The sequence below is a fragment of the Marmota monax genome, unplaced genomic scaffold (assembly GCF_021218885.2).
Source record: "Marmota monax isolate L192 unplaced genomic scaffold, Marmota_monax_Labrador192_F-V1.1 WCK01_AAM20220418_F8-fsc00015, whole genome shotgun sequence".
Taxonomy (NCBI): domain Eukaryota; kingdom Metazoa; phylum Chordata; class Mammalia; order Rodentia; family Sciuridae; genus Marmota; species Marmota monax.
The window spans coordinates 23,485,268-23,508,803 of NW_026692194.1; the positions used below are offsets into that span (position 1 = coordinate 23,485,268).

A 23,536-nucleotide genomic window follows, 5' to 3' on the forward strand; every position below is an offset into this window, starting at 1 on the left:
TACCCACGAAACATAAGCAGTAGCTTATTTAATTTTATTTTATTCAAATGAGAGAACCAAGGGGCTCACAGAAGGAGGGCTTTACTGAACTTACTGTAGGTTATATAAACTGCTTTAGGGGGAAACTCTAGATGTTCAGAAAAGAGTGGTAGAGCGCTTGCCTGGCACGAATGAGGCACTGGGTTCGGTCCTCAGCATCACATAAATAAATAAAATGAGGGTATTGTGTCCATCTACAACTAAAACAAACAAAGCTCATGGAAGAACCGAGGAGTTCTGCTTTCTATAATGGTAGGCTGATTTATACATGGCTAACCCTGCAGCCAACAAACTCTGGACAAAACATGAAACCAACTATTTGGAAGTACAGGAGAGCAGCCAAAACAAGACAAAAATCGGAAAGGCTGTGACCCCAGAACAAAATGAGGTAGGTGAGAACCACTTTGAACCGGCTTCCACTGGAGCACTTCCACAGCTCAGGCTGAGGAGTGAGGGGAGAGGTCAAGGTCACCAGTGCTGGTGGCTGGAAATTGAGGGAGGAGATCTTGGAAAGGAAAGAAAACAGACAAGGGGAGCCCAGGCCAGTTCCCCTCAAATTACTGGCTGATTTCTGAACTACCTAGGGATAGAGAGAGACGGAGGAGCCCTGGGAATCATCAGCCCAAGGCTCCAAGAGCCCAGCAGTGACCCCAGCGTGTGTGGAGCCCTCGGAGGGCGGAGTTTGGAGTTGAAGTTCTACCAAGTTAGAGTGGACACACACCCGCTCCCCAAGCAAAACCCAACAGACTCATGGGAGAAACAAAACTCTGGTTGGAAAAACGAAGCTGAAAAAGTCTCCCAGAGGGCAGAGTAAAAAGACACCAATATGAAAACTGCAAAGAAAAAAGAAGGCAGTAGAGGGCCAGCCCAGGAAGTTGATATCCCAATATTCTGCGCATTTTTTTCTGTGGAGTGTCCCCCCAAATGCCCTCAGTGTGGGGGGCTCTATTTTTCCCCACTGTCTCCTGCTCACCCACTGCCCAGAAGGGACTCACAGGAAAGCTGCATTAGAGCATAGGAAGGGTCTTCTCAAGTTATCTCCTTTGCAACCTCCATCGGAACCAAGTTAATCTTTTGGTTTGCACCTCCTGTTTACATTAATCACTTTTCATACTCATTTATATGTAAATAGTTGCTAATAAAATGCATAAATTATAACTCAGATGTTTTCTGAGCTTAAAGAATGCTCAGTCATTTGGAAGGGAAAACAGGAAACAGGGAAAGAAAATAATAATGAGGAGGGCTGAGAAGCTTAAAATGAGCCCAGTGGGGGTTTTCAAATCAACTAGACGGTGACACACACCCCATCTCCATTGCCATGGAGGCTCTGCAGATTCTGGAGGCTTCCCCTCATTTCTTTGCTGGAACCCAGGAGACTGTCTGGAGGCTGCCTACAAGGAATGGCTCCTGGGGTCGGTCTTTACTTCACTGGGCATGGGGAGTCATGTGGGAGCACGTGGGAGGCCCTGGGTTCAATCTCCAGCACGGAAAAAGAGAAAGAAAGAAAGAAAAAGAGAGAGAGGATCCCACGCTGCTATCCCAATGGCTTTCTCAGACACGGGGGCCTGCCTTTGATGGCTAAGTCAAACCTTTTTCTCAGGGACCCAATCCTCTCCCTCTCCTGTCTCTTTTCTGAACATCTAGAGTTTCCCCCTAAAGCTCGAGACCACGCTCTCAGGCAGGGGTTCTCTCTCCTTCAGGGACATCCTCTGTTTCAGTGAGATGGGTGAACACACCAGCAGGCCAGTTTAAAAAGGCTCTCCATAATGGCCCCTTGAAGTACATCAGCAACTCTTATTGAGGAGGCCAGTGCTGGCCCTCACAGCTGCACTTGAGGAACTACCATGGACTTTTATTACTTTTCTAGGACTTCCATATTGCTGAGAAGGTCTCAAGTTCAGACCTCTTGGGTACTTGCACAATAGTATTCCCTCAGGGATAAGACACAAGTGCTCTCTGGGAAAAACTGTAATATCAGAAACCCAGGAATGGTCCGGGGTAGACAATCTGGCATCCTTCCAGAACACCAAGTTGCTGACTAATCATGCACTTGGGTCTGCCTTCCTTTATGACTGTACCTGTGGCTCACAGGCTGAGAGAGCACCCACAACGCCCAGACACTACTTCGAATGTCCTGTAACCCTCTGGATACCTGAAGTTCTCTGCTATAGTGCTTCAACTCAATAAATCCTAGAGCCATAATGGCCCTTTACAAAATAATTTTTTAAAACCTCAACGACTTTAAGAATATATTTAACCAGGCTATGAGACTACTTGAGACAAGGAGACCGGAGGCGAATCTAGGGACACTTGATATTCTTCGTAAACAATGTTTGAGAACATTTGAAAATACTGCAGTCTTTTGAAATGGCATGAAATTGTTGACAGAAGGCAGCCTGGGCCCAGGCATGCTTGGGAGTGCCATCAGCTGTCCTTGGCAGTCTATTTTTATTGGGATTGTGAAGACAGCAGATGCATTCCCGCAGCTCGCTCACTGTACAATGGCCCTCGCCATCACCATTTCCCAGGGTTGGGATGCCAATAGTTGGATTGTTGAATTACTGATTTCAGAAACAAGTCATCCAAAAGGACAATCTTCACACCCTAGATCATAATATTGTCCTTACAGAGGCATACGCAGAAGACACCCTCTTCATGGGAGAGTTAGAGAAATGATCTTACTTAGTACAAAAGATAAATAAGAAAAATCTACAGTGTAGTCACAGTCCCAGGGGAAATAAGCAGAGGAGGGTAGATTACAAAGGGCTTTATTATACAATTCATCACCTTTTTCTGACTCTCTCCCACTGAAAACTCACCTCTTTGGAGCCTGTTGCTTTGGTTTCCCTGACAGGCTGAGTCTTGATTCACTACCCCTGGGGCAAGAGCCAAGTCATCCTGGACAAAGGTTGAGACAGCTACGGCTGATGCTCATGTGGTCTCTACCACTCCTTAAGCAGAAGTCAGTCTTCCTCTAGGTCCCCAATTTCTAAAGACTGAGGCAGCGGGCAATTACCTGGTCCCTGTGCAGGGGGATGGAAGTGCCACAGACCTAGCAAAATCCCAAGCAGCTGACACTGGGTGGAGCCAAGGGCAGCCCCTTAGGGGGTCAGGAGAGGACAAGATGGTCAGCCCATCTCACTGTCTGTTCTCTGGATTTTTTTCTGATTCAGCTTTCACTCTGAGAAATATTCTGCTGCCTCAAGATCATGATGCTCCATCCCTCTGCTGTAGGAGCCTAGAGGCAGCAAAGCAACTCCTCTTATAAACCTAATTTCCTATCTTTAATGCTCCTCAGAATTATTTAATCAAGAGCAATTTCTCTTTATAGGTACTGGACCCCTAAAATGTGCAAATACACACTGGAACAACCCCCTCCCCAATTTACCTTCAAGTAAATCCATGAGCTTTTGTTTTGTTTTTGTTTTTTGATTGTATCACTAGGTTACCCAAGCTGGCCTTGAACTCCTGGGCTCAATTCATTCTCCTGTCTCAGCCTCCCTAGTAGCTGAGATTACAGGTGCGTACCCCTAAACCCAGCCATACGAGCCATTTTTTGAGAATCATACTTTCAGGCAAGGAACAAATAATTATGATTTATGAGGAAGGTACTGACATTTTATTTATATGTAATCCATATGACTACAAAATTCTGATACCTTAGAAATTCCCAAATAAAACTTTAGTAGCAGCTAATCTTTTAAGTAGAGTCAGAATTTGAACACTCACTGAACATCTACTATGAGAGACTATGCTGAGAATAGCATAGAATCTGATTTGAACACATTTCACCTTTAGATGATTCTGTGAATTTTTTCTTATTTCTTTTTTCCCTTCTTCCCAACATTAATATAGCTCTTAGGCCCCAACTTCTAGAAAAAAGAACAATACAAGAGATACGATACAGGCAGAGGAGCTTTATAGAGGCAGGAAAGGAGAAAAGGGCTTTTGTTCAGCAATGGTGGCTTACACTTCATGGTCTGAGCAAAGAAAAATACCCTCTATATTTCTCAATACCTTTGCAAATATACAGCCATCTCTTACACAGGGAAAACATAAACATCTTCCATGTACATATGCCCGCACTCAACACACAGATTTGAGTCTTTATTTACCTGGAGGAAAAAACACTAGATTTGGAGTTTAAATTCCAAACTGCTGCTACTTGTTAACAGTATGATGGTAGACAAATCCCTTAACCTTGCTGAATTTTGATGCTTTTGTTAGAAAAGCAGATTTTAACACCTGTTTCATAAAGTGTTTAGATACTGAAGTAATATAAAGTCCACACAAATTTTTTTCATCATTAGAACAACTCTGTAAGGCAAATAAGACCTGCACTTTACAGAGAAAACAGGTACAAAGAAACCAAGTGGTTCACCTATGGTCACACAGGAAGTAATCAGAGAAGTCAGCAATGAATCTCATCTGACTCCAAATACTCAGATGCCTGCCCTACCCCTGTGGCACAGATGAATTCCTTTTCCCCTGATGCCCTCTCTTTGGGGCTCTCAGACATGGAAAGATTTCCCCTTAATGTCTCTTCTATCCCTGAAGACTAGAGGGCCTTCTCTACTCACAGTCACTTTTGCCACAGGAAGAGGATCCTGAGTAGTTCCTAGAGAACAGGGGAACTTGACTCAGGACAAGTTGGGCCCTTGGCATACATGATGGAAAAGAATTTCAGCAAATATCAGTAGAGGCACTTTCCTTTCTTAGAAAAGCAAATTCTTAGGGAGAATCTAGGCCATCTCAAGAATGAGAGATGTTTTGGGGGTTTTTAGACTCCTTTTTTAAAGGAAGCTTGGTAAGGGGTAGGCTTGAGAAGGTATGTGAGAATGACATCAGTCTGGTCATATTCAGGCTACACCAGGGCCTTTGAAGGGCCTTTATCAGGTTCAGGTAAAAGTGACTTCCAGAAAGGCAATAAGAAGTTGTCTTTCAGCTGGGTGCAGTGGCCCATGCCTGTAATCCCAGTGATGAGAGGCTAAGGCAGGAAGATCACAAGTTTGAGGCCAGCCTCAGCAAATTAGCAAGACCTTAAGCAACTTAATGAGACCTTGTCTCAAAAAAAAAAAAAAAAAGCTGGGGATATAACTAGTTCAGTGGTAAAGCATCCCTGGGTTCAACCCCAGTACAAAAAAAAAATCTTTCTGTTAGCAGAAACCAAGAGGCTCCCATTATCAAGAATCTGAGCCTGGCGCAGTGATGCACACCTGTAATACTAGCGACTTGGGAAGCTGAGGCAGGAAGAGGGGAAGGCACAAGCCACTGAGAAGGAAATAGGAAGTCCCATAATTGAGCGACCAAATAATTCAGTAGAAGCAGGTTTCATTTCCAGGTAAATTAGTTCTGTCTATCAGAACCATGTTTGGAATGCTCATCTGTCTGACATGCTGATAATTAAGTAGCAGTGCTAACTGATTTCATTATTCCATCACAAAGGGCAAGGCTTTTGCATGAGTGCAAACTATTTCAGTAGATACTGGTATTAACTATTCTGTGAAAACTCATTACGAGCCAAACATTTTTCTAGTACTTTTTTTTTCAAATTTTATTTCTTCAGGTTGTAGATGGACACAATAACTTTATTTTATTTATTTATTTATTTTAAAATATTTTTATTAGTTGTTGATGGATCTTTATTTTTATTTTATTTATTTTTATGTGGTGCTGACGATGGAATCCAGTGCCTCACAAATGCTAGGCAAGTACTCTACCACTGAGCCACAACCCCAGCCCCTCCAGTACTTTTGAGTTCATACTGGAAACTCAGGTTAGATAGAATCCTACATCCTGAGGAAATAAGAGGCAGACTCATTTCCTAAGGAAATGGTTCTTGAGGAATACACAAATGCAGGCATGTTCTAAAATGTGTATTTCCCCAGCTCTGTACCCCGTCTTCTGACCAGCTTCCTGAGGTTGGGACCAGAATTCTGAAAAATATTTTCTTCCTATTCACATGGTTCCTGGTTGTGCTAGAGAGAGCCTGCAAGTCCGGAAGAGGAGGGAGGGGCTCCTTCTTGTTCCTCTCAACCACACCCCAAAGTAGCAATGGCAGTGTGTGCAGCATGTGCTTGAACCAGCCTTATCACACTTCTGAGAGACACCCGCACTAGTGGTGGCCCAGTGCCTTCTTCTCAGGGCTTGGGTACCAGAGATTCATGGGTGCCCAGGGCTCTCCATGAGCTTCTAAGCTGTAAAAACCTCCACTTCCATTGCTGTTCTCAAGCCTAAGAATGTTGCTGTTTCCTATGCCCTGTCATGTTCTCTGTTTTGTCCTCCAATAACTTCCACATTGATTTCTTGTATTAAATTGGTTATTAAAATAACTTGTGCATTTTCTTCTTCTCTGATTGACAGAACATAAAATGGCATCCTTGAGAATCACTACTTCATCTATAGCAGTAATAAATAGAGTTGATTCTGAAATCAGTCATGCTTACGTGAGAACCCCAGACCATCTGAGTAGTACCCATTAACTCTAGAAATTTTAATTCACCTCTCTAGGTCTCATTTTCCTTAATCACTTTCCTTTGTACAATTAATATATGTTGAGCACCTACTAAGTGCCAGACACTGCACTAGGCACAGAAAAATGGTATGCAAAACAAATTCCTTGACCTTCCAGAACTTCTTGTTGTGTGAGTCAAATGAGATAACGCATGTAAGAAAGTTAGCACAGTGTAGGGCACGTTGTCATCAGCCTTCCTCTCCATACTGTGACAGCAGAGCAAAGACAATGGGTCTTGAAGAAAATGGGTCTTCAGCTAATGAGAAAGGTATCTTGCCCCAATTAGGGGGAGGTCTCAGTCAATATAATACCAGAGATTCATGGGCGCTCTGTCTATCCTCCCTGTTCAGAGCAAAGAAGCAACGACCTTGCAGCAGCATTCATTCAGAGGGAAATGGGACAGATGGCCCTAGAGAGGGAACCCACAAGATGGCATTTTAAAGAAATTCCAAGGTAACAGGTACCTGTGATACTGGGCACCAGATACTGAGCTCCAATGCTGAAAGGGAAACAGAAATGCAACACAAGCCTGGGACTAGGGTCCAGAATGGCCATGGGGTGAGCAGAGGAAGACACTAGAAAGCTATCACGCCAACAGCAGACACAACAAGTCTTTTTACTCTAGAAGGAAAAATATGTACATATGATTTTTATATATTTTTTTCTTCACCACACTTTATGCTTTCTGCAGCAGGACAATATACCTAGAGAGACCAGGGTGGCTAATAGATGGAAAAGGAAGATTCCAGATTCTATTTAAGCCTGAATCCAAAGGCCCTGAGCCATGAGCAAGGAAAAGCTGGAAAGAAATCCAAACTCCACATTTTGACATATTTTTTTCCTCTGTCTAGACATCAGGCATATCAGGCAAAGATGGCCAATGTTCTCATTAGTATGAAATGCTCCTGCAAGACTGTTGTGTGGCCAAATGCTACATATCTACAACACATTGATATCTTTTAAGTGCAAATTAAACTCTTCACCCTCAATTTTTTTACTCATTTTGACATGATTATGACCATCAAAAGTCATACTAAAGAAAAGTAACTATGAGAAATTATTAGTTCCATTCCATCTTCTTGCTCTAGGGCCTTGTTATAAGTAATTTACTGTCATAGAAGGAATTTAGAGTTCCATAAGGCATGAAAAGCCTATGGAGAGTTTTATTCACAAATAAATGTCAATGCTTAAATAAAAAAGACAGCTTCAAACTCCAGGACTATTGAGATGAACAATATATACTGCCTGGATGATTTATTGGCTATGTTTATAGTCCAAGTGTTAAGATAATTCAATTCCGCTTGAAGAGTCATTATATGGCCAAACCTAAGAGAAGTACTTTGAATAAGAGATGGTATTTCTTGGTTTTTCCATTTCAAACAAATTATTATTTCTGTATTTAGGACATCATCCAGGCAATTTCTTTCATGACTTGTAGCACTCTTGAGCAATTAAAAAAATTATAAGGTGAAAGAAGTAGAAAACGAATGCCAAATTCAAAATGATCCACAGAATATTGAAGAACCCCCAGAGAGCACTGCTGTCTCAAACATAAGGCAAAATAATCCCTTCTGCTCACAAAAACTTAAAGTGAACAGTGAGTGTGCATCACAGCAAGAACATTATTACCCAGCAGAAGTAACCTGCTAAATACAGACTTCTTCTCCAAACAAGGCTCCTAACAGATGTGAGCAAAAGGTACCTGCTGAGGAAATGGAGAAATTCACCTGGCATGCTGTCTGCACAGTAGCACATGGCAGTCTTCGCCCTTAATCTCCTACCACATGCGTTTGGATCGACCATGGAGTAGAATCTATTTGTGATACATTCTGGGACTTGATAGAAGACACACCCAGGTGGGCCATGGGAGAGGGGCCCCAGTCCATCAGAACAGCCCCTGGAGTTCCGGGGCTTACATACCGTCCAGGCCATTGTGATGACTGTAGTTTCTTTTCCCCAGAATGCTTAGAGATGTGTGATTCGGGGTAGTTAGCATCCGCTTGGTAGTTGGGGTTTGCAGGCTTGGTGTGGAACGAATAACATTAGGTTTCTTTGCAGGATGGATCTCTGACAGGAGAGAAAAGGTTTCTCAACTCAGAACATGGTATTAAAAATCTCTGTGTACACTTAGGCTGGCTAATGGGCACACATGTCATTTCTTAATGAGCTGAGAGTCGGCTCCTCATGAGCCAGCCGTGGACCTGCATAAGGAATCAGCTTCAAGTGATGTTGCCATGGCTTTGCTTATCAAGTAAGCCGCTTCTTCCCCTGCTGGCTGGAGCTCTGAGCCTCAGGTTGTGAATACAAACAAACAAAAAAGCCACTTCAGAAGGTCACTCGCAACATGAGATTTACTGTGGGAATAAAGCACTTGACTCTTCAAAGTATTCAAAATCAAAAATTATCTGCAGAAGTAGCCTCACGGGGGAAAAAAAAACAAAAAACACCTGTGCTCTGTCAAACCAGGAACATGCAGGCCCTGTGGTGTGTAAGCCTTCTGAAAAACAGGATTATTCCTCTGACTGTGCAACTGGAGTACAGGACTAGGGTAAATAACTCCCAGCCCAGTGATTGACTAAAATCTAAAACCAAAGTCCAAATACAATAGTCAAAAATAAGATGAAACCCTTTGACCAAGAACAGATCACAAACCTCTAACAAGCATGCAGCACATGCATGTTTAAGTGAAATCCACTGGGAGCCACACAGCCCGAAATCACTTTTACTTTTTGTAAATGGACAGAAAATTGCAATACCGTAGGAATTAGATTTAAGGACCTCACTCTATTACTAATACCAGTACCTTCCTCCAAAGCCAAACCTGTTTACTGATCCTCAGGTTTATCACCCAGCAAGCCAACTATGTGAGAAGCACCCATTTTCTCACCTCCCACACAAGGGGAGGGCCAAGACAGCCTTATTTAATGAAATTTAGCAAGAGCCATTTGGATTGTTAGATCTTGGTCTAGTCAAAATCCTACGCTTGTCAAATTTAGAAATGATTTAAGTACTATGAAAAAAACAATGATTTTTTTCCCCCAACATGGCATTGAAAGTTTGCCACCCTCATTCTTCACTATAACCTCTCTACACCATGCTCCATCCAGACCAGACGATCTGCTTCCCTCAATTTTCCAGGTCCTTGGACCCACTGAAGCCTTTATCTATCTGGTTCTCTTGGCCTCATGAGGAAATATAATACCTTTTCCTATTTTTTTCCAACTATTCAAATACTACATCTTTCAAGGCTATGACTGACTACTTCCTCAAGTACACTGCCCTAATGCTCATCAGAAATAACTACTCCTAGCCGGGTTCAGTGGCACACATCTATAACCCCAGCTACTCCAGAGGCTGAGACAGGAGGATTGCAAGTTCAAGCCAGTCTGGGCAACTTAGCAAGACCCTATCTCAAAATAAAAAGTAAGAAGGGCTGGGGATTTAGCTCAGTGGTAGAACACTTGCCTGGCTCAACCCTAGGCTGGATTCCCAGTACTCCCCACCCCCCAAATACAGACAAAGAAAGAAAGAAAAAGAAAAGACAACCCTTCTTTCAAGAATGTAATGCATATGAAAACCTGTAATTTCCTAATAGCATCTAATTCTTTGTTGTTTTTATTGTGTCCTTTCCCCTCTAGAGTAAAATTTTTAAGGGAAAGGTCTTATTCTTCTTGCTATTTCCCAAATTATAAAATACGGAGTCTGGAACATAGAAAATATGCAGTAAGATGTCATGGAGGGTTGTAATTCAGTAAGGACAGAAGGGTTTTGGGCTCATCTGATAGGAACAGAAGCTAGTATGCCCGCAGGAGAAACACACAATTTCCCTTGGAAAAACTGACTACTATGCACTGTTACATTCTGGTGGTCACTGTTTGAACAATCAGAAACTTTCTCCTTACAAGGTGGGAAGGGGCATCCAGGAGTCAGTCCTGCAAAGAGACACAGATGGCAGCCTTCAAGGTACTGTCACCATTACGCAGGCCATGCCTGTAATAACCATTATGATATTCTGGGGAAATATCAAAGCAATTTCCTAGCCCTTGAGATATAAAACAAGAAATAAGGTGGTGCAATAACATCAAAAGTGGAACTGTGAACTTCTGAGTTTAAGGACACTCTGATGAGAACCGGGTAACATATCAAGTTCAAGGTTATACTTTGATTTTTAAAAGACTGGATATCTGAAATCTGAACATTTCTTAACTGTAAGACTGGACAGAGCAATAAAGTTCAATGCAATTCTGAGTATATACATTTCGCTTTTACTGAGAAAATGAAAAAGAAATATTAGAAACACAAAACATGCCATTCTTGCTATATGTGAAATTATTATTTTAGAAATTATTTCTCTTAAAGCTTTGCAAAAAAAGGGCTTTTGCATAGTTATTTTTAAAAAGTATTCTTGTGCTGTCACGTAAAACAAATTAGAATAACATTTAAAAAATTTAAAAATTAAAGGGAAAAAGTATTCTTGTGTATTTCAACATGTAAATGGATCATAATCTTTGGAGATTTCTGAGTTAAATGGCACGATAAAAATCAGAAAGCAATAAAAACGTTTCTCTTTCAAATTAATCTTAATTGACACTTCAAAACTTATTTTATTTATGCATGCTGGGGATCAAAGCCAGGCCCTCTCACCTGCTAGGCAAGTACTCTACCACTGAGCTATATCCCAGGTCCTCATAAATAAACTGAAAAACTAATTTTTTGGGGGGTGGTGCTAGAGATTAAACACAGGGCTTCACACATGCTGGGTAAGACTCTATCAGTCAGCTATACATTCAACCCTTAAATATATTTTTTTCTAATATAGGTTAAAAATCAATTTGATTTTTTTAATAAAAGGAAAGTACACAAATCAATTCTATTTAAAGGATTAGAGATAGTCTAAGAATTAGAGATAGTCTTCATCCTCTAAGTAATAACTGAATAATTTTTTTATTTTTCTCTCCATGCACTTATATATTTAATGATTCTTTTTGAAAAAATAAACATATCCAGGTATGTGTGGTTGGTAATACAAATTGAAGATTCTAAACCAAACTTATTTATACATATGAAGGTATCCAATTTCACCTATTTGAAAGGTTTGGGTTGAGTTTAGGTACACATTGAGAATGGCCGAGTATCTTTAACATATAGAAATTGTTTTTTGAGTTTTTCCTGCCAGAAAATACCCACCTAAATACCCGATGATACATGCCAAAGGTTTCCTAGTGCTTTTGCTTTTCAGTGGACTCCCAGATAGTTCGGCATGTCTGTCTGCATCTGAGGAAAGAAAGAAACATGGAGACAACCAATGAGGCAGATTTCTCTACCTACACCACACACACTGCAGAAATAAAACAGTACAAGTGGAAAACAGAGCAAAATACCCATCCGATTCCTGTATAATTTCCTTCTGGGTTTGAGAAAAAACCATTCCTAGTTCTGTATCCCAATACTAAATCAAGGATTTATGTGGAGAACACTCACTTTAAAGCCTCATGTAAAAAAAAAAAAAAGCCTCATGTAAGTGCAGTTAATACACACCTTACACATGTGCACACACACACCTAAAAAGCAATGGAAATATGCTTTCATTGTAGCCATGGCATTTCTGAATTATAGTAACAAAATCCCCATCGGACAAGACGGAACCAGGCCTATATAGAATCAACCTGGCTTGGGCCAAGGACAACTGACAAAGGCAAGCCTCACCCTTGGACATAGATGGAGTGGGTCCCAACAAAGGAGTCTTAACCTAATGTGAAAAAACTCAATGTCATCAGATGAAATCCTGGCGAGGGAAATGACAAGCCATTTGGCTTTATCACTGGTTCTCTATCCCTCATGTCCTAGAATGATGTCATTTGTGCTGAGATCTAAAATGTTACCTGTATGCAGAGTTTTCATCCAATAGTCAGAATAGTAAGCTACTGTGAGGGTGGATATTAGCTCATAAAAGATTCCATCTACTCTTCTTGAACCATGTCATAAGATATTTTAGACCCAGAAAAATAAAGCTTATAACACAAACACTGCAGTTTTAATTAGCTGTCATTAGATGGAAGAGTAGATGTGGAACACAGCTGCACCATGTCAAAGGGATGATACAGAGTTTTGAGGGACAAAATGAAATGTGTACTGAGACTTTTTTAAACTCACAGATGTCATCATAAAGCTGGAGTAGCTTTGGCCAGTGTTGTTTTATGTTCATGCCTTTTCCCCACCTTCACATATTTAACAGAATTGTCCTACAGACTTTCTGATTCTACTGGAGAATTTTTCCTTTTGCAAAATGAGACCACTTTTCTGGGCATACATACAGAAGTTTTCTTTGACACCCACAGGGTACACAAATGTACAATTCAATCTGAAATCTCAAATAATTTACAATGAAAATGAACTTTGTCATGAGCTCTAACCCCTCTTCACCAAGAAAAATCTTCTGAAAACTGTTAAACAGAAGGTGGGAAAATAACATTTGGAAAAAAAAAACAAAAAAAACATTAAAATAGACAAAGCACGTACTGCAGAGGGCCTTAAGCACCAGGAAACTAACTTGTGCCCCCAAGCACTGGCTAATTATTAGGCACCCACAGACAACTATAAATGATCCAATTTCCTTTCCTCCTACACAGTTGATTCCCTTTGGGAAAAACATAAATCAATACACTAAGAACCTATTGTTGAATAATAACGGAGACATCGGCAGAAATATAAGCGTATTTTAGAGGTGTAATCTACTTAAACATCAGGAAACGACTCAAACTCTTTAAGGATCAAACACTGTCAAATCACAGAGCCATAATACTACACAATTCTTAATATCAATTGGCTCACATAAAATTATATTTGGGAAAGGGAAAAGGTGAAAATATTCTTTCTTCCCTATTAATAAAATAAAGCTTGAGTGAATCATCTTAGTTATTTGTTCAATATCTTGGACAAAGGGAATCACTGTATTAACTAGTATTAACTTTGCTCTTTATTCCAGTCTGTAAGACCCAAAGGAAAACTGCCACATGGCTGCAGTTGATGGTCACTGATGGATATTACCTTGGCAAGAACCAACAAAGCCACTGAAGGGGTCATCAACACAATACCAAAGATATTTCATTTTGTACTATACTAATTTGCTTCTACCTTTTTATTTAATTAGTAGGACTGATTATGTAATGTTCCAAGTGAAAATGTATATTACAGGGCATCACTCTTATAGAGACCAAAGCTCTTTAGAAGGATCCACATTTCATTAATCTTCACTATATTTTAAAGAAAGTAGTTGGTGGAGAGAATTATCAGTCTCAGTTACCCAGAAACTAGAAGGTGCTAACATGACCTAGTCTATTTAATAGTGAGGAACCTCCCTCAGGAAAGAAACCTAAAGGTATCTGATCCACACTGGTAGAATCCTGGCAAAGATGAGGCCAAATTTGGTGCCACTTGGTAGTCAGTCCTTGCTCCCAAGTTCCTCACTTGTCTCTAATTAATCAGAGAGAAGCATTAAAAGTGCACAAAGAAAGCAACCAGAGAAATGCCCAAAGAACCCTGAGGAGCCAGGCATGGTGGTGCATGCCTGCAATCCCAGCAACTCCAGAGGCTGACGCAAGAGGATGCAAGTTCAAGGCCAGTCTCAGCAATTTAGTGATGCCCTAAGCAACTTCTCAATCCTGTCTCAAAATTTCCATAAAAAGGGTGGGGATATAGTTCAGTGGTACAGTGCCTTGAATTCAATCCCAGGTACCAAAAGAAGTAAATAAAAAATCCTGAGGGAATCAAAATCTGCCCAGACAGGGAGAGCATCCATATCTCACTCAAGTTACTTGACTGGGTATATCTCTTTAACCTCCTACAAGATGATCTATATTTCCTTGAGATAAATGTGGAAGAACAGTCACTTTTATTGTAACTTACAGCTGTATTCATGCAATGATTTGGAAATATGGGGGGGGGGGACAATGAGACAGAAAATCTACAAAATCCACACACTAAGTTAAAATGCACAAAAACATCTGCATGAGCTTTCCAGATCTCTGTGAAAATCATTAGTAGGATCTGCTTATAGAACTATAAAGGCATTTCTAACAAGACACAACACAGGTACTATAAATGTTTTTTATAAACTATATTTAAAAAATATTTAGCAAATACATTTTTGAGTGTGTGTGTGTGTGTGTGTGTATGTGGTTCTGGGGATTTGAACCAGGGCATTCTAACACTGAGCTATATCCCCAGCACCCCCGCCCCCTTTTTTTTAAGACAGGGCCTCCTTGAGTTGCTGAGGCTGGCCTTGCTGGGATTACAGGTGGGCATCATCATGCCTGGCTGGCAAATACAACATAAACAGGGTCAAAGACAAAAATGAGGGAAGTATTTATATCACAGACCAAGAGCTGTTAGATACAAAATTTCCAAAAGTCTGGAAGGCTTCTAACAGAAAACAGACCAGAATAAAAACAGCTGACAGAAAACACAAGATTTCAAATAAATATAATGATTTCTATCTCATTTAAAATGAAAAATGTAATCTAATGTCAGTTATGCTTTACCCACCAATTAGTTAAGGTTTTGAAGATGGACAACATTGCTGGCAAGATTCTAGAGAAACAGGCATTGTCCAGATGGGATGTAAACTGAAGGTTTTCTGAGGGTACTTGGGTCACAACTATCAAAATTAAAAAGTGCATGTTCCATGATCCAGGTTTTCATTAAGGATTCTACCTCATAAAACACTATAAACACGTTTTGTTTGTTTGTTTGTTGCCAGGGATTGAACCCAAGGCCTCAAGAGCATGCTAAACATTGGGCTCTATCACTAAGCTACAACCCTACAACCCCAGTCTCAACACATGCCCATTTTAATCATCAATGTGAAATCATATCTGTATAAGGACACTGATTCCAACATCATACCATAAAATATTGGGAATATGATTTTTTAACAGGGAACTGGTAAAATTGAAGTATGACAAAATAATTAAGCAGCAGGCAAAAAAAAAGGAAGTAGCTCTTCATGATATATTAAGAAAGCAAGGCACAGAACAGTAAAACTATAGAGAAACAAAGAATAGACCTATGTGGATTCTTACAGATGCATAGAATATGTCTGGATACTCAAGATGATGATAAACGTTACCTCTGAAGAGAGTCAATCAGGAATGACAGAGGTGATCAGATTTATAACCACTTTTGTACCTTTAAAAAAAATGTAAAGTACTAAAATAAGTAAACCAAAACTCTTCTCTACTGATGTTCCAGAGCTTAACATTTAAGAAAAGTCTCTCTGTATAACTGCTAATAGTAACTTCTGCTGAGAAATCTCTAGGAAAACTTGTATCTAATTAATTTTTCATGAAATGGGGTCTTGGGATACTTTCCAAAGTTGTATTCCTGTCTTCAAACAGAAAAATGGCTCTCAGTGACTCCAAAAAATCACTTGACACTGGGGAGTATTGCTGCCATGAAAGGCTGGTGTTGATTCAGAAGCACTTTATTACCTATGCAAACTGCCAAGGTGACCGGCAAATCATCAGGACCTATTTTTCTAGCAATGTTAGTTTCATTGACAGAATTCTAACACACCTACTACTTAATGTCAGTGTGAGGATCCTGAATCTCAAAGAATGATAATCCTGTGCTCATCTGGTGTTTGAGAGACTGTGCATCACGGACAGTCACCTGGTAACTCTGAAGGAAAGTTTAGTGGTAATAACAAAGGAGAAACACCATTTTTTTTTTTTAAATGGAGGGAAAGAGCATCGCAAGGGGAAGAGACAGGATGTCTAAACTTGATATTGTGTTACTACCTGTGCTGGTTGGGTGCAAACCCTGTCAAGGACATGGTACTTTATTTTAGGTCTTGGCCTCCTATCCATCCTTAATAAGCACTATCTACATGGTAGACCTGACTTAGGCATTTTACTAATACTAGAATCTTTGGTTTGAACTCATATATTCCTACACGAAAGTCTATTATATTATTAAAACAAATGTTTATGTATTTGGAAAAATCGGTTTTAAAAATAATTTTTTCATGTTTGTTTATTTTTCATTTTGAGACAGGGTTTCACTAAGTTGCTTAGGCTGGCCTCGACTTACAATCCTCCTGCCTTGGCCTCCTAAGTCATTGGGATCACAGGCATGCACCATCATGACCAGCTCACATGTTTAATTTTAAACATTTGTTGATCTTACCATATACTTCAGTTCCTAAGTTATTTCTTTGGTAGGAAACATTTCTATAGTACCAATTGGAAGCATTTAAAAGGAAGAACACTGTAAATCTGTTTCCCACCCCTTTTTCTTAGTGTTAGTTTCCCTTCCCATAGACATCACACTACCTTTGTGTTCTGGGGATTGAACAGAGGAGTGCTTTACTACTGAGCTACAACCCCAACCCTTTTTATTTTGAGTAAGGGTTAAGTTGCTTATGGCCTAAGTTGCTGAGGCTGGCCTGAAACTTGGATCCTCCTGCCTCAGCCTCCTGAGTCACTGGGATAAAAGGTGTGTGCCACCACACCCAGTTTACACATTGCTACTTCTTGCTGATTCCCTTTTTACCATACTATATGCCTTAGTACAAGCTTCTTAATGAAAATGAAGCCAAAGAGTGTTCCTGTAATCAACTGAAAAAATTTCCTCTAAAGCCAGGTATGTTGGTGAATGCCTGTAATCCCTACAACTTGGAAGGCTGAGGCAGAGCACCCCTGTGTTTGATCCCTAGTACCAATTTGATCCCAAATAGGAATGACCTTAGAAGTCATAATTGAGACCCCGATCTCCCTGATCTACTTGAGTTTCTCTCCTTAGCTTGCTGCTTCACTCTTACAGGCTGTCACTCTATAGACTCTGGCTATGACACTGGTTATAATGTTGCTCCCAAGGAAAGAAAAGATCAAAGGGATCAATTTCTACTGTGCTTATAAATAAGGAGTCTCAAGTTCACAAACTATTCTTTTTTCAACATGATGATCAATTATTTTAAAATGTATTAATTAGAACTCCCGATCAATATTTTCAGAATTACCAACTCCCACTCGAACTCAAAGTACATTTATACTGCATCTCAGTGATCCTTAACCTTTTTGGGGAAAAGTTTACTGGGGGGGGAAGACTATTCATTTCAGGGGACCACAGACTTGGTTGCTGGTAGACATCAGGTTATTAACATCTAATCTTCTAACAAACCAAGATCAAGGGATCTGGTGAAGAGCTTATAATCATGTAGTATAAGAAGGTAAAAGATAATTTAAGAATCAATTAGATGCAAGGAAAATAATTCATTAGTTGCTTGTCTGAAAAGAAAATAACTGATGGCTGCTGAAACACTAATTTTAAATCTTAAGGTAAAACTGATTATGTTAAGAGTGACTAAGCTAAATACAAAATAGTATATGTTCTTTAAAAAGAAATTCGATTTGCAAAAGTTTCTTTTTCTTTAAATCTCACCAAAACAAATGATTTTCCTTTTACTATTTTTTCAGGTAACTTAATTGTGATCCTTTTTTAGCAGCATGGTCCTTTAATCAAAGAGAAAAAAAACAGAATGGGGTGACAGAAAAGCAGACTTGATTCCAGAATAATCAGAATAAAGACAATGTGTAAATTAACTGAAAATTAACAAAGAGCCAGGGGGAAAAGCAGCTTTCTGAGCAGCCAATTTAGTTGGTGATGGTTTCTTTTCCATTCATAGGAACAAAAATGATATAGAATCCCAGCCAATTTTAATGGAAGAATTTCATTCATTTTTTTCCAAAGGTTTGAATTATTCTTTTTATTTAAGAAACTATATATAAATATATCTGCTTTAAATTAACTGAACAGTTTGGACAAATATATTTATTCTCCAGTTCCTTAAAATGGGGAAGAAAGTGATAACATGAGTCCATGAACTCCGACATGTTAGGGCAACACTGACACTGCAGCCAACTTCCCTTCTTTACAAAGTACTTTTCTTCATCTTACAGAGCTTTTATCTTTAAGTTTAAAGCCTTTCAACTTCCAAGTTTCTACTGAACATTATTGTTAGAAACAAAAAATATTTTTTTGGTCATCATTCCTGTCACGGACATCCTCCTTAAAGTGGAACATCTTATAATAAGATTTCTTATTTCACATATAAAGCATTTGAACGTCTTAAGACTTTCTGTTAATCCAGACAAAGGTTTTCTCATCCCTTAGGGAAAAAAAAACTACTCCAGGAGGAGTGTGACCACAGAGCTAACACACAAATTATGTACATGTTTTCAGATACATGATAGTAGCAGAATGATCCACAGTTCACTGATACATAGGACTTTGGTTCTAACAAAAAAAAAAATGAAACATAAGCAAGACTGAATATGTTGAAAATGAGCAATGAATCATGTAAATGTTATGTGGTAATATGATATGATTATGAAATGGAAACCAAATCAGACAAATAAGACTGCTCAACCACAAATTTAGAGGCTACGTACATTGTAAAAACTAAATGTGCACTTTCAGAAAATTCACCCAAAAATGATTTTATAATTTATTTATAATTTGCTAAACCTTCTAATAAATACAGCATTTGTTATGAAGCACTATAAATTTCAATAACATTGTATGATTTGCAAAAGCTTCTTGGGAAAATGAGAGGTTTACAAAGACATACAATTTCTAATGATTATAAATTAATTTTATTTAAGCCTAATGAATCCACATAAGACAGGACTGTGCTGTCTCAAATAGGGAGCTTCATTATAACACCATCCTCAGGGGTTATGTTGCAGTACTACCTAAGAGGTAAAAGTGCTTCAATAAGGGCTCTTTCAGCAATTCCATCACAAAACCCCACTGGATAGGGTCATCTCCCAATCTTCTGCTGAGCGCTACTCTGATAAAGATTTACAGAGATTTTCCCCCTGGGTTGGCATGATACAAATGGCAGCAGACAAAAACAATGTTTTTTAAAAAAAAACACAAAAAAACAAAAACAAAAAAACAAATAAAAGGCTGTACACAGAACTTATGTTTATTGCAAACAAAAGAAAGGGAGAGGGAGAGAGAGAGAGAGAGAGAGAGAGGGGGGGGGAGGGAGGGAGGGAGAGGGAGAGGGAGAGAGAGAGAGAAAGGAAGAGAAAATGGTCAAAAAAGCACAACATATAAGGTTAAGAATTTAAAAACGTCTTACATTCTGCCCTAATGGCAGCATAATTAATAGCAACAAACGGCCGTCTTGCTGCCTGCCGCAACCGTAGGGTATTTTTGCAGACCTGACGAGCAAACTTTGTGAAATATGTAGTATGAAGGAAGAAAGCTTGGCGGGTCTTCACTGCAGACTTTGGACTCCCAGTGTTTCGGACAGGCATCCCTTGCATAGCCTGCCGGGACAGGTGACTTCTAACTCGGGGGTCCTGCAAAATCAGAAACCAATGAACATTTAAAGGAATAGAACTTGTCAAAAACACATTACCACCTGCACCATGCTCAAAGAAAAGCCTGAAATTCAAATCATCCTCTGATGCATCTATAACTTAGGACCCTGCCCCTAAAAGAAAGACTTTAAAAATCGAGCATTCTGGAGAAGAAGGCAGGAAGTACAGATTATAAATACTGAGGAACTGCAAGGAATCAAACGAATGCTTAGAAGTGGGTCAGCAAGGCGAGAACTGTACTTGCGCAGAAGGATGCACCCCCAGAGGGAACCTGGCCAGCAGACCATTCCTGGAAGGGCAGCTGGCCAGTTTTTATCCCTAACGAAGCTCTCTCTCTTTTGCTCTGATAGGAAGAGTTCAAGGGTACAATCTACAAGATTAGCCAACTTAAAATTGGCAAGGGCATAGAAAAGTGCTACAGTTGTGACTGGATACCTTTTAGGGGAATTTAAAAATGGCTCCATTCTGACCACATGGTTTCCTAACTTAAGATGGCTCCACTATACATGTGACATTTAAGTTACAGTAAACACGTCTGTTTTGTGTTACAGGTTTAACTTTGATAGAAAACATAAATCTTATGATATAGAAGGGTGGAGAGTATAATACAAACAATCCCAAATTGCATACATAATAGTAAGGAGATTGTCAATGAGATCACTGGATTTTTTAATATGGAGTCTTGATATCCCATCAGCAATGAAAAAGAACAGTTTCCCTCTGGCAGACATCATTAATTTCTGAGGATTTTATCAAAATCATATTCAATTACTATTTCCTTCAAGATTGCATCCAAGAACTTCTTGTCCCTCCACAACAGCTAGGGGCACAGAAAATGTTTAATTTGTGTTTATTATTTAGTCTAATAAGACATTTTCAAAAGTAGTCAAAGGTTACAAACTATTTTAAAAAAGCAATTAAAACAAACAGTTTGTAAGCTCTCTATTTATGTCAACACCTCCCACACACATTATTCTTTTTTCTGAGTATCTCACAAGACTAATATTTTGAATACCTGAAAACATTTGATTTTTCCCTGCTCCTCTCTCCACACCCACTCTGAATACCTTGGTGCTATGTTTAGCTATAAAAACAGCTTTACTCATCTTTAAATTATCCTATACTGTGTTTCCATTATATAGCTAGTACAGTATAGGATAATTTAAATTCCCAAGGAATGAGCTCACTATTGAAAATTATGAATGACACACTTCAGTACTAAAAGCCTACAGCTCACATACCTCTGTAGTTGGACTGGGAGATAACTTTTCTTCTTCTGACTGGGTGGGCATTTTCAGGCCTCCATATTTTTTCCAATACAGCCAACAAGTTGCACATAATCTACACTGCATATTGGGTGGGCCCCAAGAATACCACTGGTGAGACTGTGTAGCTGCAGATGGAGGAAGAAGAAAAAGAATGCAAGGAAATTTATAACATCAATTCAAATATCCCAAAGTCACCTTTAGTTTACAATGTTATTTTCTTTCCCTAGCTTAAAAGCCAAACATAATATATGCACATATTTTTCAATACTCAGGATTCAATAAACCAAATATTTATTTCTACTATATATATCCAGTGTCTGTGGCACCTATTAAGAGGCTGTTAGGTGGAGTCTCCTATAGTAGGCATTATGCTGTTAGGGAGTTTGTGTTAATTAAAAATACTCTTATTATGCACATTTCTGGAAAAAAGTTTTCAGGAGAAGGAAGAAGAGGAATTATTACAGTATTTAAAATCTAAACCCAGATTCAGAAACCACTCCAGGGGTTTAAGGCACTCAGAGATGTCCCATTGATAAAGCCAGGAATCTAATGGAAACAGGAATCTCTTTGCCATTCCTTTATTTTAGTCAACAAATACTTACTTTAGGATTTCTTCCTTTAAAACCAGAATTACTTTTTAGACTATCAATCCCTATCAAGTGAGCACATGCCATTACCATCACAATAAACCAAAGACCTAAACTGCAGCAGATTCATTCCTTGACTGAACACTGTGAGGTGGTATGAAGCAATCTTTGCAGCTTAAATTGGTGCGATGTAACATTAAAAGCACACCCATGATTTTTTTGGATCCAAGTCTAGGTCTGAAAACGCTGATGTTGAAACATTAAGTGAACTAAGTACCTAAAAACTCTAACTTTTCTTTGGAAAAATCTTATTCTGATCTGTAAGTTACCTTCATCAGATCAAAATGTTCTGATAGTACATTAAAGGTGTCAACACTTTACAAACCAATGTCAACCACGACAAAATATGCCCTAAGGGTGAGGTTCAATGGCAGAGCTCAGGCTTAGCATGTGTCTGGGTTCAATCCACAGCACTAGCCCCTCCCTCCAAAAGAAAGAGAATGAGAAAATATAGTGACTATTACATTTACTGACTTGTAGATTATTGATAACATATGTACTTCTTATTTCTAGAGGATTCCTTGCAAATATAAGCCTTTTTAAAAACCTTCCCTTTTATAATTCGAAACAAATATTAAGTCAAGTTTTTATATTTATTTATGTTTCACTATTATTATTGAACCCAGAGGCTCTTCACTACCAACCCACACCCCCAGCCCTTTTTCTTATTTTGAGACAGGGTCTCACTACATTGCTGAGGCTCAAACTTAAGATTCTCCCTCTGGCCTCTGCCTTTCGAGGTGCTGGAGTTACAGGTGGGCACCACTGCCCCCTACTCCCAACCCTTTTAAGTTAGGGCTTGCTAAATTGTCCAGGCTGGTTTTGAACCTGTGATCCTTCTGCCTCAGCTTCCCAAGCAGCTAGGGTTACATGTGTGTGCCATTGTGTCTACCAGGTTTATTTTTTTTTTTAATATTATTTTTTTAGTTTTCGGCGGACACAACATCTTTGTTTGTATGTGGTGCTGAGGATCGAACCCGGGCCGCACGCATGCCAGGCGAGCGCGCTACCGCTTGAGCCACATCCCCAGCCCATGGTTTATTTTTTAAACACAAATTTTAAGAATCAACAGCATCAAGTCATGGCTCTGTGTTGGATTCTGAATATAAAATTTGATGTATAATTAACTTGAATTCAATTAAAGAGCAAATATCAGCTGGGCACAGTGACACACACTTATATTCCAGGAGCCTGAGACAGGTGGATTCCAAGTTTGAGGCCAACCTGGACAATTTAGCAAAACCTTGTTTCAAAATAAGAAAAGGGCTGAGGATACAGCACACCTAGGCTCAATCCTTGGTACCAAAAGAAAAAGAAAAAAAAAGAAGTAAATATCACTTGACAAATAGAAAACACCAAATTCTATCATTCTGTAAGTATAAATCTTGTTTATTTATTTATTTATTTATTTGGGTACCAGGGATTGAACTCACAGGTGCTTAACCACTAAGCCGCATCCCCAACCCTTTTTTGTATTTTATTTACAGACAGGGTCTGCCTGAGTTGCTTAGGACCTTGCTAAGTTGCTGGGGCTGGCTTTGAACTCATGATCCTCCTGTCTCAGCCTCCCAATCTGCTGGTATTATGGGCATATACCACTGCATCTGGCTCTAGTATAAATCTTTTATGTATATTAAGATACATTTTATGATAGATATTAACAATATGTTGATCAAA

At 39.4% G+C, this 23,536-nt stretch overlaps 1 protein-coding gene across 7 annotated transcripts in view; it reads right to left on the reverse strand.

The window, feature by feature from the left end:
- Positions 1–23,536, reverse strand: part of Mta3 (metastasis associated 1 family member 3) — a 187,184-nt gene that overhangs the window by 6,075 nt on the left and 157,573 nt on the right. For all 7 annotated transcript variants that reach the window (XR_009225191.1, XM_058573549.1, XM_046425190.2 and 4 more), the window contains exons 13-16: positions 21,186–21,337; positions 19,701–19,923; positions 11,741–11,827; positions 8,474–8,620 (exon numbers count right to left, since the gene is read on the reverse strand). Coding sequence is in view for 6 of the 7 variants with exons in the window: in XM_058573549.1 (XP_058429532.1) it covers positions 8,474–8,620; positions 11,741–11,827; positions 19,701–19,923; positions 21,186–21,337 (609 nt within the window). In the remaining variant the exon portion in view is untranslated. The remainder of the gene's footprint in view (positions 1–8,473; positions 8,621–11,740; positions 11,828–19,700; positions 19,924–21,185; positions 21,338–23,536) is intronic.